The sequence below is a fragment of the Megalobrama amblycephala genome, linkage group LG21, assembly GCF_018812025.1.
Source record: "Megalobrama amblycephala isolate DHTTF-2021 linkage group LG21, ASM1881202v1, whole genome shotgun sequence".
NCBI lineage: Eukaryota > Metazoa > Chordata > Actinopteri > Cypriniformes > Xenocyprididae > Megalobrama > Megalobrama amblycephala.
The window spans coordinates 25,382,810-25,398,223 of NC_063064.1; the positions used below are offsets into that span (position 1 = coordinate 25,382,810).

The following is a 15,414-nucleotide window of genomic DNA, read 5'->3' on the forward strand; positions in this document are numbered from 1 at the left end:
TATTGAACCACTGTACTCACATGAACCGATTTAAATATGTTTTTAGTACCTTTATGGATCTTAAGAGAGGAAATGTCATCGCTCCCTATGGAGGCCTCATGGAGCCATCGGATTTCAACAAAAATATCTTAATTTCCGTTCCGAAGATTAACAAAGGGTGTGGAACGGCATGAGAAAAGGGACACAATTCTTCCAATTGATGTTGTGGGTCAAGGTTTTAATCTAACTATGACTAATGAAACACAAGTTTAAAAAGTTATTATCTCACTAAGAATTGTTTAATGTAGAGACGCTTATCAATTTGATACTATGTTTGCAAAAATCCACAAAGATATTTTTAAAATGACAAATTAATCAAATGAGTAATGACAGGAGCTAAAAATTTTCACTGGAAGGTTTTTCCCACTGCATGGAAACATGTTACTCCTATTTTTAAATCTGGAGATTATTATGAAGTCAGTAATTAAATTAAAGACCTATAAGCATACTGTCAGTATTCTCAAAGGTTACAGAGAAGAACAGCTGACATCCTATATTAATACAGTTAATGATGGTCTACATTGTATGCAGTTTGGTTTTAGAGTAAATTATTCTACTGAAACAGCTATTTTATACTTAATAGAGCAAATAAAATCAAGACTTGATAAAGGAGTATTAGCTGGTACTATATTTTAAGATCTGCGTAAAGCCTTTGATACAGTTAATCACAATGTTCTTCTAACTAAAATGTTACAATTGCTTCCTATATACTTTCAGAATTTTGTCGGGTATGATCCAGATTTTGTCAGTGTTCCTTCTCTTTCTCTCCAGATAATTCTTCTGACAGTGCTGTTTGAAAATGATTAAAGATGATTATCCATCTTGGCTGGCTGAATCCACATGTACCTGTACAGTATTTCTGTGCTAAAGTGAGATGAATAGAGGCTCATCGCTGTGCCTGTTTCTGGCTGAAATAGACAGTGGTTACAATAGTGATACAATGCATTTCATATCCTGTGTGTGTGTCTCTCTTGTTTCCTGTAGGTGTGTGGGGTGTATGTGTGGCCAATGATTGTGGTTCTGTCGGGCTCCAGAGTCGCTCGGTGTGGTGTGCCCATTCTGAAGGCTGGAGCACGCATCAGTCCAGTTGCTTTCCGTCTGATCGGCCGCCGCACCAGCGAGTGTGTGTGAAGATGTGCGAATGGCAAAAGGATCTGTTTGAGTGGCGCTTGTCTCCTTGGGGTCCCTGCATCCCGAGTCCTCTCCTCCCAGCCAATCGATGTGTGACCGCTCAGCGTGGAGTACAAAAGAGAGATGTGGTGTGTGTGAAGCGTACTAACAGCACCAAGGTGAGCCTGCATGTGTGTGAAGCGTTTTCTTCACCTCCAGAACAAGAGCAGGCGTGTTTGTTACCCTGCCCGATCGACTGCGTCGTCTCCGCCTTCACCCACTGGTCCACCTGCAGCCGCACCTGCGGGTCGGCCCTCCAACAGCGCACCAGGCATGTGCTGGCAACACCCCTGTATGGAGGAGCAGACTGTCCCAGCCTCACCCAGACACGTCCCTGTAACCATGACAATGCCCACCCTGCCCTCTGTCCCTCTGACCAACAGGAATACAGCTACAGTTTGTGGGTGGGGCCCTGGAGCCCTTGCAGACTTAAAGGGACAGCACCTATTGGAAAGACAAAAGTTGACTTCAGTCTTGACCTTGATTGGAAAAAAACAGTCAAGGCTTCATACATGATCAAGCGCCACACTGACAGCATTCACCACCGAAATCATTATGATGAAAGTGTCCACAAAGTATCCTGGGAAATCACAATTGGCTATCAGACTCGGCAACTGCGCTGTACTAGGAGTGATGGGAAGAATGCCATGTTAAGGTGGGCATCCATTTTATGAAATAATGAGTGAATAAGTTTATAAATCCATCCATCTATTCACCCACCTATCTACCAATCATTCGAATCAGTCTGTTCGTCCATTCTCACATCCCTCAATCCACAGATTGATCAGACAGTGCACCCATTTGTTTACGGCACCAACCATTTTATTTTGTTTTGTTTTTTGTTTTATTGTATTTTGTTTTGTTTTATTGTGTTACTTTGTTTTGTTTTATTTTGTTTTGTTTTGTTTTGTTTTGTTTTATTGTATTTTGTTTAGTGTTGTTTTGTTTTATTGTGTTTTGTTTTGTTTTATTGTATGTTATTTTGTTTTGTTTTGTTTTGGTTTTTGTTTTGTTTTTGTTTTGTTTTGTTTTGTGTTTTATTTTATTGTATTTTATGTTTTGTTTTGTTTTATTTTGTATTATTTTATTTTGTTTTTTGTTTTGTTTTATTGTATTTTATGTTGTGTTTTGTTTTGTTTTATTGTGTTACTTTGTTTTGTATTTTGTTTTATTTTGTTTTGGTTTGTTTTGTTTTGTTTTATTGTATTTATGTTTTGTTTTGTTTTATTGTATGTTATTTTGTTTTTGTTTTGTTTTATTGTGTTTTTTTTTGTGTTGTTTTATTTTATTGTATTTTATGTTTTGTTTTGTTTTATTTTGTATTATTTTATTTTGTTTTTTGTTTTGTTTTATTGTGTTTTGTTTTGTTTTGTGAAACTCAACCCACACAGTGTAATCCAGAACCCACAGCTACTTACTGAAAAATGGCCTTAAAATATTGATTTCAGTTTAAAAAAAAATGTATATAAGAAAAAAAAGAGATGTAGGATGTTGGAAATTGGCCAATTATAAAGTTTAGCTTTTTACAAAAATACTTAGATACCAGAAGAGCAGAATAAAGAGAGAGTTGTGTAATAAAAGCTTTTAAAGAACTATTGTAGATGTAGTCAGAATTGACTGCAGTCTAATGGAGGTGCAATGAATACTCATTACTGATCTGACCATGAATAAATGATACATGTCTGTTAGCACACAGTTATGAAACAATGTTATGCAACAAATTTGCCTTTTTTTTAATTAAATGCTTCTCCACAGTGAGGATGTTAGCGTCTGCTGTATTAAGCTCTGCTATCCTCCTAGTACAGATGGATTACCATTGTACCATACTGTTTACATCAGAGAACAGGCTTTTATTTATGAATGCATTGCTGGTTACACTGTCAAATAACAGAATCTAAATTTTACCTTCTGTTGTGGGTGATGCAATAAAGTGAAGCCTTTTCACCTTTTCTTTTTACAAGAAGATCCCAAGCCTGCTGTTTTTTATTAATTTTTCATTAGATTTTAATGGAAATAGTACTTGTTGCTCCAGAAAACTACAATAATAAGCTCTAGAGAGAGCGAGAGAGCGCAGAACTGCAGTGTGTTGCAGTGAATATGAAAAATTCAAAAATTCGTTCTGAAAATATCCACGTTATCAAACATGCTATAGAACAGCAGAAATCTAGTGAGACAAGTAAGTTATGCTTTTTGATTTGCTCCAAATGTTCAAGTTCATCCATCCGAGAGCGTTCTGAATCCGAATCATTTGACAAAATATGTATAGCTCAATAGGAAAAGAAGAGAAGCTGGTCTGACTGAACCAATATTTTATGGGAAAAGTTTTTTAACACATCCAACACTTAAGATGAGCATATGAAGTTGTGCATGTAAAAATGTGCATATAAATCTGAATTTAAATATCCCACCTGAGTTTGATGATTTATGTGTTTTAACTCTCATTACCAAGTGAAATTTTAACAGTGTTTCACATTTGTGCATCAAACTCATCCCAGTGAAACATGGAAATATAATTTAATCTAATTCTTTTGTTGGCCCTTTATAACTAATACTTTTTTAATAGTTTACTGAAGATTAGCACATTTTTGTTGTATTTCATTGCATTTTGTGGTCCCCTAATTCAATAATCCACCCTTATTTATTCAATGCCAATTCCACGGTCAAACAAGCACGCTTTGCAATCAGTACTTTGCAAGCAATGTTTTGTTGTCTATGCTATGCAGCAAGCATCAATATTGTTACCAACAATAAGATGCTAATGCCAATCTTTATTTGAACCACTCGTTTAGGCACTGCATAATAAATTAACATCATTTTATGTCTGCAGATTACAAGATTTCCCTTGCGGTTTGCAAACTTTTTTGCATTTGTATTAAGCCAGACTAAACTTCTGAATAAATTGAACACCCACGGACCACCCCATCTCCCTCTCTCGCAGGATTTCATAGTTTGCTTTAGCTTGTTTTGTATGCCAATATATTCAGCGAGAATCAGCAGCAACACTAAAGCCTTGGAGAGTTCGAGAGACAGCTTGAAAAATGTTCTGTTTATGTTACTACCTTTTTTTGCCATGGTAGCCAGAGGCTAAATGCATGCCAACAGCTTCAAAACAAGCAATGAAACAAACATGAAACACTTTGAAACTAACAAAACAGTGTAATGTTTGAAATTGTAATCTGTTGATTTTTTTATTATTATTATTATTTATTAATATTACATAATTATTTTTAATTATATATATATATGTTAGGGGTGTAACGGTACACAAACATGATGGCTCGGTACGTACCTCTGTATTAAAGTCACAGTTCAGTATGGATACGGTAGATATATTAGATATTAGATATAATAATAATAACAACACTCAAATAAAAAAAATGTAAATTGCACATAAGACAGATTTTGCATTAACTTCTAAATCTAATTATAAAATTATTTTTCAATTCTTTTTTAAAATATGATCATTTGTCATAACTTGTTTTCATGACACATTTATTTAAACATATTAAATAATTATTATGACATTATTAACAGGTAAAGTAACCTAAATATAATGAATATATAAGTTAATATAATGCATATATTTAGTGAAATGCTCCCCTCTAGAATTCATTTCTCTAGTTAACTAACATGCTGTAGACACTAAATGACTTGCCTGAGGTAAATGTAATGCTACGTGAGAGATTATTCTCAAGCTGTTTTATTGAAGACTGGTTGAGAGATTACACGTAAACATTTCTATGCCTAGATCGTCTGTTCTTCTTCTGCACTTTTTCCTGTTGTGGCGATTAGCAAACAGCATTGCATTACCGCACGCGCCCCCTTCTGGATTGGAGTGTGGATTGCCTGTGACTGATTGTATTCATCGTCTGACTGCATGAACCGAACCGTGACATCCGTACCGTTACACCCCTAATATATATAATTAAAAATAAATAAAATGATATTCTATAATAATAACAAATTATGACACTGTAAATTTCCTTTTCACCTCCAGCCTTTGCGACCATGACAACAGCCCGGTAAACTTTCGTTCATGTGTGATGCCCAGAGACTGTAAAGTGTCCGATTGGTCACAGTGGAGTCCGTGTTCAAAGACGTGTCGGACATCTGACCAATCACCTGGCTTCAGAAGCAGGAGCCGCAGCCTGAAGAGAGCAGCCATTGGTGGAGGAGAGCCATGCCCCGCCCTGGAAGAAAAAGCAAGCTGTAATATTTTGGAAGACACACTGCCACTGTGCCCAAGGTGAAGAAACTGCATTGCCAGAATTGCGCATCCAAATCTTTTCAAATATTTTGATTTCCTCGAAATACAAGAAATTAAAATTCACCCCATCTGTTTCTCATTAGTTAAATTCATCCACATAACTCACCCCTTATTTGCAATCGACTGCAAGCTGGCATTCAGATGTGCCTTCATCTAATCAAAAACTGATGGATTTTCTTTTTTCAATAATCCGTTTCACGTGGATGTACGTCACGATATGGAAAAAAATATATTTTGCTACTTTCGTTTCATTGCAGAAGACTGAACAGATATGACTCGTTAATTTGACTTGAATTGTCTTATGTGTATTTTAATTGGCTGCAAATACAGGTATGAGTGGAGGGTGACCAATTGGAATCCATGCCAGGTGACCCCTCTTTTGAGTCAGCAGGACCATCGCCATAGCAATACCAGTGTCCTGTGCGGAGGTGGGATCCGGACCCGAGAGGCATATTGTGTCCGGATCCATGACAGCGCAGTACTATCCCATAGTAAGAACACCACTGTAGATAAAGTAAACTATGGATCATTATCATAGAATTATGATTGAATTATTTATTTGTTGTTTTTTTGTACCATGGTACTATCACAGTATTATTTGAAATATCATTTTATGTGAGTATGGTAATCATTCAGTAGTTCGGTATATCATTATATTACCCAGGGGGTGGGTGTGGCAGCTCCTGTTAACTAATCAATATTCATGAGCCAAGCTGACACTACCGTTCACAATGAACGAAGAGCGATCTAAGTCTATTTTCTAGATTGCTTTCATTTTACTTAATCCTTCATAGGCTGTTGAGACTCAGGGCAGAACACTAAGGGGGAGATTTAGTTTCCTCTGTGTTTCTATTTTTTGATTTAAATGGTAATCTGTGGCCACACAGTGAGAAGGACGGATTTGAATTACATTTATTTTTGTTCAAGCTTCTGTAAGATCTGCAAAAATGCATTTTAAACAGTTTGGAAAATATCTCCAATGGACTTTTATGGTAAATCTGAAACTGTCTCTCTGTTTTTTCACTGTTAGTCAATCGGCCTGTTGGCAGGAACTTGTGCGCTAGGCCTTTACCACCATTGGCTGAATCTTGCTTCATTCCCTGTCAGAAACATTGTCCCCTCACGCCTTGGTCACCCTGGGGACCCTGTCTCCATGACAACTGTTTCGAACCCCAGGGGAGAAGAGGTGAGAGACAAAAACATCCCATAAAACCAGATTGCACACATTAGATTCACACCCTCTGTCCTTGGTTTCTCCTCTCAGTAATGTAAAAAGTGTATGAATCTCAGAGTTGAGCATATTTCTGACCCTAAGCTCTGGTGCCGCCCACTCATCGAGGTGACAGTTATTTTTTAACACTTTCTTTAAAGTGTTTTTATATATATATATATATATATATATATATATATATATATATATATATCCATTTTCTATTTCTTCTCTCATCTTCCTTAATGCGCATATATATTTGGCCAAGATATTTGGCTGTTACACTGCTTATTTTGCCAGAATGTGGGAACAGTAACTGCTAAAACGTTGGCATTTAGCGTGTTTCGGTTTGAGTCATCGCTGATGTTTTTTTCCTTGTTATTTTGCATGCCTACACCTCATTTTCAGGTTTCAGGACGAGAACTCGTTCTGTAATTACCGAGTCTTGGGTGGAGTCTGACAATTGCCCTCACGTCAGTGAAGCGATGATCTGTGATGACCCCATCTGCTTCCAGTGGCACGTGACATCACAAGGACCCTGTGTTCCACGAAATGGATCGTGTGGCTCAGGATTCCAAGAACAGACTCTGGAGTGTTTCTCCACCACAGGTATGAAGTTCACTTACCTAATAGTTCACCTAAAATTGAAAAATGTTGTTCCAAACCGGTATGAATATCTTTTGTGGAATCTTCTCTTTTCCATATAATGAAACTGAAAAAAATTACCATAGAAGTAGTATAAGCAGTCCATGTGACTTACTAAAAATATTTCTTTATACAGTGGGTACGGAAAGTATTCAGACCCCCTTAAATTTTTCACTCTTTGTTATATTGCAGCCATTTGCTAAAATCATTTAAGTTCATTTTATTTCCTCATTAATGTACACACAGCACCCCATATTGACAGAAAAACACAGAATTGTTGACATTTTTGCAGATTTATTAAAAAAGAAAAACTGAAATATTACATGGTCCTAAGTATTCAGACCCTTTGCTGTGACACTCATATATTTAAATCAGGTGCTGTCCATTTCTTCTGATCATCCTTTACATGGTTCTACACCTTCATTTGAGTCCAGCTGTGTTTGATTATACTGATTGGACTTGATTAGGAAAGCCCCACACCTGTCTATATAAGACCTTACAGCTCACAGTGCATGTCAGAGCAAATGAGAATCATGAGGTCAAAGGAACTGCCTGAAGAGCTCAGAGACAGAACTGTGGGAAGGCACAGATCTGGCCAAGGTTACAAAAGAATTTCTGCTGCACTTAAGGTTTCTAAGAGCACAGTGGCCTCCATAATCCTTAAATGGAAGACGTTTGGGATGACCAGAACCCTTCCTAGAGCTGGCCGTCCGGCCAAACTGAGCTATCGGGGGAGAAGAGCCTTGGTGAGAGAGGTAAAGAAGAACCCAAAGATCACTGTGGCTGAGCTCCAGAGATGCAGTCGGGAGATGGGAGAAAGTTGTAGAAAGTCAACCATCACTGCAGCCCTCCACCAGTCGGGGCTTTATGGCAGAGTGGCCCGACGGAAGCCTCTCCTCAGTGCAAGACACATGAAAAAACACCTGAAGGACTCCAAGATGGTGAGAAATAAGATTCTCTGGTCTGATGAAACCAATATAGAACTTTTTGGCCTTAATTCTAAGCGGTATGTGTGGAGAAAACCAGGCACTGCTCATCACCTGTCCAATACAGTCCCAACAGTGAAGCATGGTGGTAGCAGCATCATGCTGTGGGGGTGTTTTTCAGCTGCAGGGACAGGACGACTGGTTGCAATAGAGGGAAAGATGAATGCGGCCAAGTACAGGGATATCCTGGACGAAAACCTTCTCCAGAGTGCTCAGGACCTCAGAATGGGCCGAAGGCCCACCACACAGCTAAAATAACGAAGGAGTGGCTTCACAACAACTCCGTGACTGTTCTTGAATGGCCCAGCCAGAGCCCTGACTTAAACCCAATTGAGCATCTCTGGAGAGACCTAAAAATGGCTGTCCACCAACGTTTACCATCCAACCTGACAGAACTGGAGAGGATCTGCAAGGAGGAATGGCAGAGGATCCCCAAATCCAGGTGTGAAAAAATTGTTGCATCTTTCCCAAAAAGACTCATGGCTGTATTAGATCAAAAGGGTGCTTCTACTAAATACTGAGCAAAGGGTCTGAATACTTAGGACCATGTGATATTTCAGTTTTTATTTTTTAATAAATCTGCAAAAATGTCAACAATTCTGTGTTTTTCTGTCAATATGAGGTGTTGTGTGTGCATTAATGAGGGAAAAAAATGAACAAATGATTTTAGCAAATGGCTGCAATATAACAAAGAGTGAAAAATTTAAGGGGGTCTGAATACTTTCCATACCCACTGTATGTAGGCAGAACTTTTTGTAATCTATTGTAATGTTTAGTTTTAGTAATTTTTATACAAATAAGTAAAAAATGACATCACTGATGACATTTATTCTGGTGCAATGCATCTTAAGATGCCATATTTGAATGTATGCAAATGCAAATGAGAGAATGTTCAGAATTTTTCAGATTGTGGAGCCTGACATCTCCCATACCTACTGTACACTACTGTCCAAAAGTGTGAGGTCAGTAGGATTTTTACCCTTTTTTTTTTTATATATATATATTGTTACTTTGGCTTAGTAAGGGTGCATTAAATGGAATAAAAGTGACAATAAAGACGTTTATAATATAGAATGTTTCTGTTTCAAATAAATGCTGTTCTATTGAACTTTCTATTAATTAAAGAATCCTGAAAAAAAATGTATCACGGTTTCCACAAAAATATTTTCAAGATTGATAATAATAAGAAATGATTCTTTAGCAGTCAATCAGCATATTAGAATGATTTCTGAAGAATCATGTGACTGAAGACTGGAATAATGATGCTGAAAATTCAGCTTTGCCATCACAGGAATAAATTAAACCTTAAAATATATTAAAATAGAAATCACTTATTTTAAATGGTTATAATATTTCACAATATTACAAATAAATACAGCCTTGGTGAGCATAATAGACTTTTTCCCAAAACATTTTTTACTGACCCCAAACTTTTGAACAGTAGTGAATTCATTTTCATTGTATGGAAAACAGCAGCCAAGACATTCCTCAAAATATCTCCTTCCATGGCATAAAGTCATCCTGAGAAATTTCATGAAGGTGATTAAATGAGTTTACATAACTATCCCTTTAATTATCTTTCTAAATCCCATCATTCTTCACCTTCATCCCTCTAATTACTTTCAACCTTCTGCTATCCCCATCCTCAAACTCTTCAGCGATTAGTTATTTTTACTCGCATAAGCAATGATCAGCTATCTTTTAATCTCCTCTCATCTCTCCTCTCCTCCCAGCAGCTATGTGGCATATTTCTTATCTGTCTTCTGTGCTTCTCATTGAACTGATCAGAACAGACAGACAGATCCACGTCACAGTGTTGCAGTGCGGTTTTGACACACAAATGCACGGAGACACAAGTTTATAAGAGCCTGAGGAGTCCTCTAAGGTCTTTCATTGTAATGTCACTCATCCATGTCAAGTGCCAGTGCATATGTTGTCCATCAGAAATAAATATATGGGTGGTCTTAAGGGGTCTACCACTGTGTGAGAAACATGTTCGTTTATGGCTCAGCAAATGTCAGGCATGACTGGACATGGTGGAGCTGGAATTTTACATCCGACACACACATATGCAGTAAACCTGACAGCATCATCTTCCCAGCATGCACTTAGAATGTTCTATAAAATGCATGGTGAAGCCGAAATGCCAAAGCCATTAAATTTGAAGTGCAGTTGACTTACAGTGATAATGTATTCTTGCTGGAGATTTGAGTTGTAATCACTTTACACTCAGTTAAAGTCACCTTATCTAACTTTCCCATAACAGCATTATATTACATTCCAGCTGTTCAATGAGTTTATACAATGTAATCTAGATTTGTACATATTCTGAAGAGAACATAAGTGGTGTTCTGTACTGTCATGATGACAAAATACAATCCCATATGAAAAAATATATTTTCAGATGATAAAAATATTTCAAAATGCACAAAAAATATATTGTAATATAGATGTTAAAATATATTTACATACATATATTGTAAATATATTTTAGCTACTTACTTCCTCATATTTGGACCCTATATATATATATATATATATATATATATATATATATATATATATATATATACCCAGTGCATCTCTGTGTGTTTGTTAATGTATGATGATGGTGCTGAGGTTTTGCACAGGACAGACATGGTTCAATGGTTCATTTGCAAAAGTTATCACTCCAGTTTTAGTGATCTGACCACAAGTTTGATGTTTATTGTAATGTAAGTTCACTGATAGAGAGTACTGATTTTAAAGTCCTAACAGTTTAAACGTCTGATATATACAAAGTTCTGTCATGAAGCTCTGGATGGCGCAGGCTAATAGGTCCTTTAAAGGTGATAAAGAGGATCTTTTCGTCGACTGAGAAACCAAAGACTGTTACTGAGTTTTTGAAATGAGCGTATGCGTAAGAACAATCCCCCCTCCTTTCGAGGGAACGCCTCCCAAAACTCGTGCACGAGTATTGGAAAACACGAGTGTTTACCACCGGCATTCGCTGTGTCGTGTTAGTGGATTCATTATGTCGGACTCACCGCAGGTAACTCATAATCTGCAGTTGTTATTCCTGTCTCCTGACAAAAACATTGCATGCAGCGCCTGTGGAGTGTGGAAAGTTACTGGAGCACGCAGCCGCACTCATCTCTCACAAGGAACGTCATGGCAGTGATTGACAAGCCAGAGAGCCAATCCGCGCACGTCTCTCACAAGGAATGTCACGGCAGTGATTGACAAGCCAGAGGGCCATTTGGCTGATGTTTTTAAGGCCCTACCTCGTGCACAGATGATGTATATTAATATTATTCCTTTCAGTGCACCTAATAAATAGTCTTTTATCAGTTAGGAAAGACAGTTTCAAGTAATATTGCAAAAATGTATAAAACAAAACATCCTCTTTAGCACCTTTAACTCAACCTGCTTGTAATCACATCGTTATCTATAGGGCACAGCTGATTGGTTCCTGCTGCTTAACCTTCAAAATACTTTGGTAGCATTTGCCTTAGCAGTGCAGCATGCTTTCAGAAACCCTCCACCTTCCCCAGCTCCACCTGTGTAGATCTGCTATGGGTAATTCATGTATGCTATATTGTACAGCAGCAGCATCTCTTACTTGCTCACAGCAGCGTGTCGTGTATGTATTGGCAGTAGCAAGTCCTATACAGCAATAACCTACAGCAGCAGCAGCAATAAAAGCAGCAGTGTAGCAGATCTATCCACCAAGACCAAACATAACATTGTCATACCCATTACCATGCCAAACACTTCGAGAGTTTTCGGTGTGAGTATTAAACTTTCTCTCTCACGTGAAGTACTCTTCCATGTCTTATTGCAGTTAAACTGTCAAATACACACAAGGTTATGTCTAAAACACACAAAGTTCACAACTGTCGGTTATGTCTATGAACATAAACAGCAGGGAAAGAAATCGCATGTGTATATTAGATCTGTGTATTAATGTGACAGCAGCTGTGATGGAAAGGCTGCCTTATGCTGTGTTCACACCAAACGCGAATAGAGCGTCTGGCGCGAATGATTTCAATGTTAAGTCAATGTAAAGACGCGTTTACGCGTGTCTGGAGGTCTCGCGGCGCGAATGAGGCGTTTAGCGCGGCGCGGAAGAATGACGCGAATTGAGCGTTTCGCGTGAATGGTGCTTTTTGTGCATTTACGCGTTTGACGCGAATTCGCGTCTGACGCCCGAGTTGAAAAATTTTAACTTTGGCGTAAATTCGCGCCGCGTTAACCAATCAGGAGCCTGCTTGCTGCTATGGTGGCAGGCCCGCCCGGAGTCACTCATTCAAAATGGAGGAACGACTGATATTATCAGTGAGCAGTCACCCAGAGATTTATGACACAAGTTCATACTTCTATAGAGACAGGAATAAAAAGGACCTCGCTTGGAAGAGTGTCGGTGAGGAGATTGGGCAATCTGGTAAGTTGTAAATACACATTTCACTTTTGAGTCACGTACACGTTTATCGACCTGCGAATACAAAGCGGTAGCTCTCTCGATGAACGCACGATCAACATCAGCCATCTTGCAAACAGACAACCGCCTAGCACTTGCCCCTCCCACAAGAAGCGGATTTCGCCTCGGACGCGCGTCAATTTCGCTTCAAACGCTTGTTTTTTACGCACGTCTATTTCGCTCTAGACGCGCGAATGCATTCAAAATGTTCAAGCGGCAAACTAGACGCGGCAGACGCGAATTTGACGCTCTATTCGCGTTTGGTGTGAACGCAGCATTAAGGCCCCGGTATAGACCTTATGTAGCCCCGCCCCTTTTCGTTGTCTTTTGACTTCCGGCTTGTATTTCCACAGCGATCTTATGTATTTATGAATGAACTGCTCATTTTAAAATCTTACCGTTCTACTGACATTTGTTAAGACACCCGCTTTAAACATTAATGTTCATGATAACTTTTGTTAACTCTACAATACGTAAATCCACTTCACCAGCTAATTATTCTTCAACAGCGATGCCATAGAAATATACAGGGCTACCGCGAAAACGGAAGTTCAAAGACAATATTCTAAAGATGGCGGCGCGCATGTTTCTCTGGAAAATAAGGTCTATACTTCAAACGAAATCGAAGAACGAACTGATGTGACGTCATTTCGAACAAAATCAGGCCAAAACGAAGTTTTGTGTTCTTTTTGGAAGTTCGAAATGGCTTGCCAAATCGAATTTTCAGGAAAAGTTCGTTCCAGCACCAAAACACCTTCGTACTACCATTGGTCAGTGACGATAACGTAACAGGAGGTGTGCGCTGAGGCTCCGCCTTCACTCGCGTGGAAAGTGTCTCTGGCTCATTTGATCTGTAGATTTGTTGAGGTAAGATCTCCGCAGGTGAAAACATGAACACACTGGATAGCTGCTTTATATTACAAAATGAAGTTGTGCTAGGCACTAACACTGTTTTTCATGTTTGATACCGGAAAGCTGCTTGATTTTAAGCAATCCATTGAATAAAGTCCTATATGAAGACATGAAGTGACTGGAGTGCTAATTTGCAGAGCTCGTGCTAACATTCCCATGATGTTATGATCAGACGCTTTTCTTATGCTTTCTATAATAAATGCTTACTGTTTTCTCATTTTTGTTGTGTTTATTTTGTTACTGAGAAGAAAGTGCATGGCACATATTTACATATTCATATACTGTAACCGTCGCTCTCAGCAGTGTGGGCGGGGTCAGATGTTCGTTTACAGTATATCGCTGGTCACGCATTTCGAACTTTGTTTTACCCCTAAACGAAGAACGAAAAAGAAGTTTGTTTGAATTATACTGGAGCCTTTACCCTAATTATTAGTGCCACCCTGTCCCTTAAATCGGTGCCCTTCGCCAGGTGGAGTGGGTGTGAGAGAGAGGAGGGACGCTGAAACAACCAGGGGTGCGTTTCCCGAAAGCATCGTTGGTGAACCATGGTCGTAAGTCCCATTGAACTCTATTGGTAACGACGGAATTTGCGACCATAGTTCGCTTTGGGAAACGCACCCCTGGACTGGCAGCATGTGATGAGGCACACCTGAAGATAAAGAAGCCCCGTCACCACCGCTGTTAAAAAGCCGAGCACGCCTCTCCTCTGGAGACCAGACTTTTTCCCCTGTGCGGACCCTGGTGGGTCCTCATGGGTCCAGGAAGGGAGCATCGAGGGACTGCTGCGCTGCCAGAGATGTGAGTCATCAGACCCGCGGTCCGGAATGGAGAAGCATGCATGACGGCGCCGACAGGCTAGGATGCCGGGCCGCTATTCCCCTCAGTTGCCATGGCCTAGAGAGGTTGAGCAAGCCACTCTCTTGCGCCCCTGATCAGAGGAAAAGGAGAATATGCAAGGCGGACTATACTGTATAGCCAAAGTCCCTTTCAAGGAAAGTCTGTTCACTCAGCGGCCATATTTGCAACGCCTCCGGGTAGCTATTTCAGCATCCAAGACCAAGTCCTATCTATTTGAATGGGGGAATCCTGAAATCTCAAAAACTGCTTGGCGAACTCACAATTAAATAGCATATTTTAAATCAGCAACAAAATCCGACATGAACTGTCCCATAAATGTTGTTTCTTATTCTCAAATAGCGTTAAAAAAAAGCTTATTTTTCAGGCTAGATGAGCCAATGCGCATGTGCAGTCCTAAGTGTGAGTCTCAGGTTTCTATGGAAACCGGAGCTTCTAAAGGCAAGGACGTGTGGCAGTTTCTCCCATTCATTACTAATAGGAATGAACCATCTTTCTACATCTATAGTCTTTGGTACAGCTCACTCAGGGGAGGAGCTAAGCTAATAGGTCAGATTCCATCGGCAGTCATGGGCGGGGCCTGTTCCATTGTGATGTCACAGATGAGTTCTTTCCTGAATGGCTTATTTCGAGAATTATGGGGAAAATAACAAACGGAGTAGATGGATTTTCACCTCAATAGGGTGGTTGTGTACACACGCTGCAGACACATAATTATGTTAAAAAAACAATATAAAAGTGAATTTTGCATAATAGGTCCCCTTTAATGCTCTAGGAAATTGCTTCTTCCAACACTTCAAAGTAAAAAAAAACTCGTCTGCCACCATGAAAAGAAAATGAAACAAACCCTTATAACACAACAGAACAGATG

At 39.0% G+C, this 15,414-nt stretch overlaps 1 protein-coding gene and 1 long non-coding RNA gene across 6 annotated transcripts in view; one reads left to right on the forward strand and one right to left on the reverse strand.

Moving 5' to 3' along the window:
• The window catches only part of thsd7bb (thrombospondin, type I, domain containing 7Bb), an 86,312-nt gene that overhangs the window by 42,915 nt on the left and 27,983 nt on the right, over nt 1-15,414 (forward strand). For all 5 annotated transcript variants that reach the window (XM_048172751.1, XM_048172749.1, XM_048172747.1 and 2 more), the window contains 5 exons: nt 1,024-1,864; nt 5,207-5,455; nt 5,807-5,967; nt 6,507-6,662; nt 7,095-7,295. In XM_048172751.1, the coding sequence (XP_048028708.1) occupies nt 1,024-1,864; nt 5,207-5,455; nt 5,807-5,967; nt 6,507-6,662; nt 7,095-7,295 (1,608 nt within the window). The remainder of the gene's footprint in view (nt 1-1,023; nt 1,865-5,206; nt 5,456-5,806; nt 5,968-6,506; nt 6,663-7,094; nt 7,296-15,414) is intronic.
• On the reverse strand, nt 1,515-14,710 carry LOC125256612. Its single transcript, XR_007182151.1, has 3 exons — nt 14,338-14,710; nt 5,201-5,399; nt 1,515-1,653 (listed from the first exon to the last, which is right to left on the reverse strand). It is a non-coding gene; the product is annotated as an uncharacterized LOC125256612 (long non-coding RNA).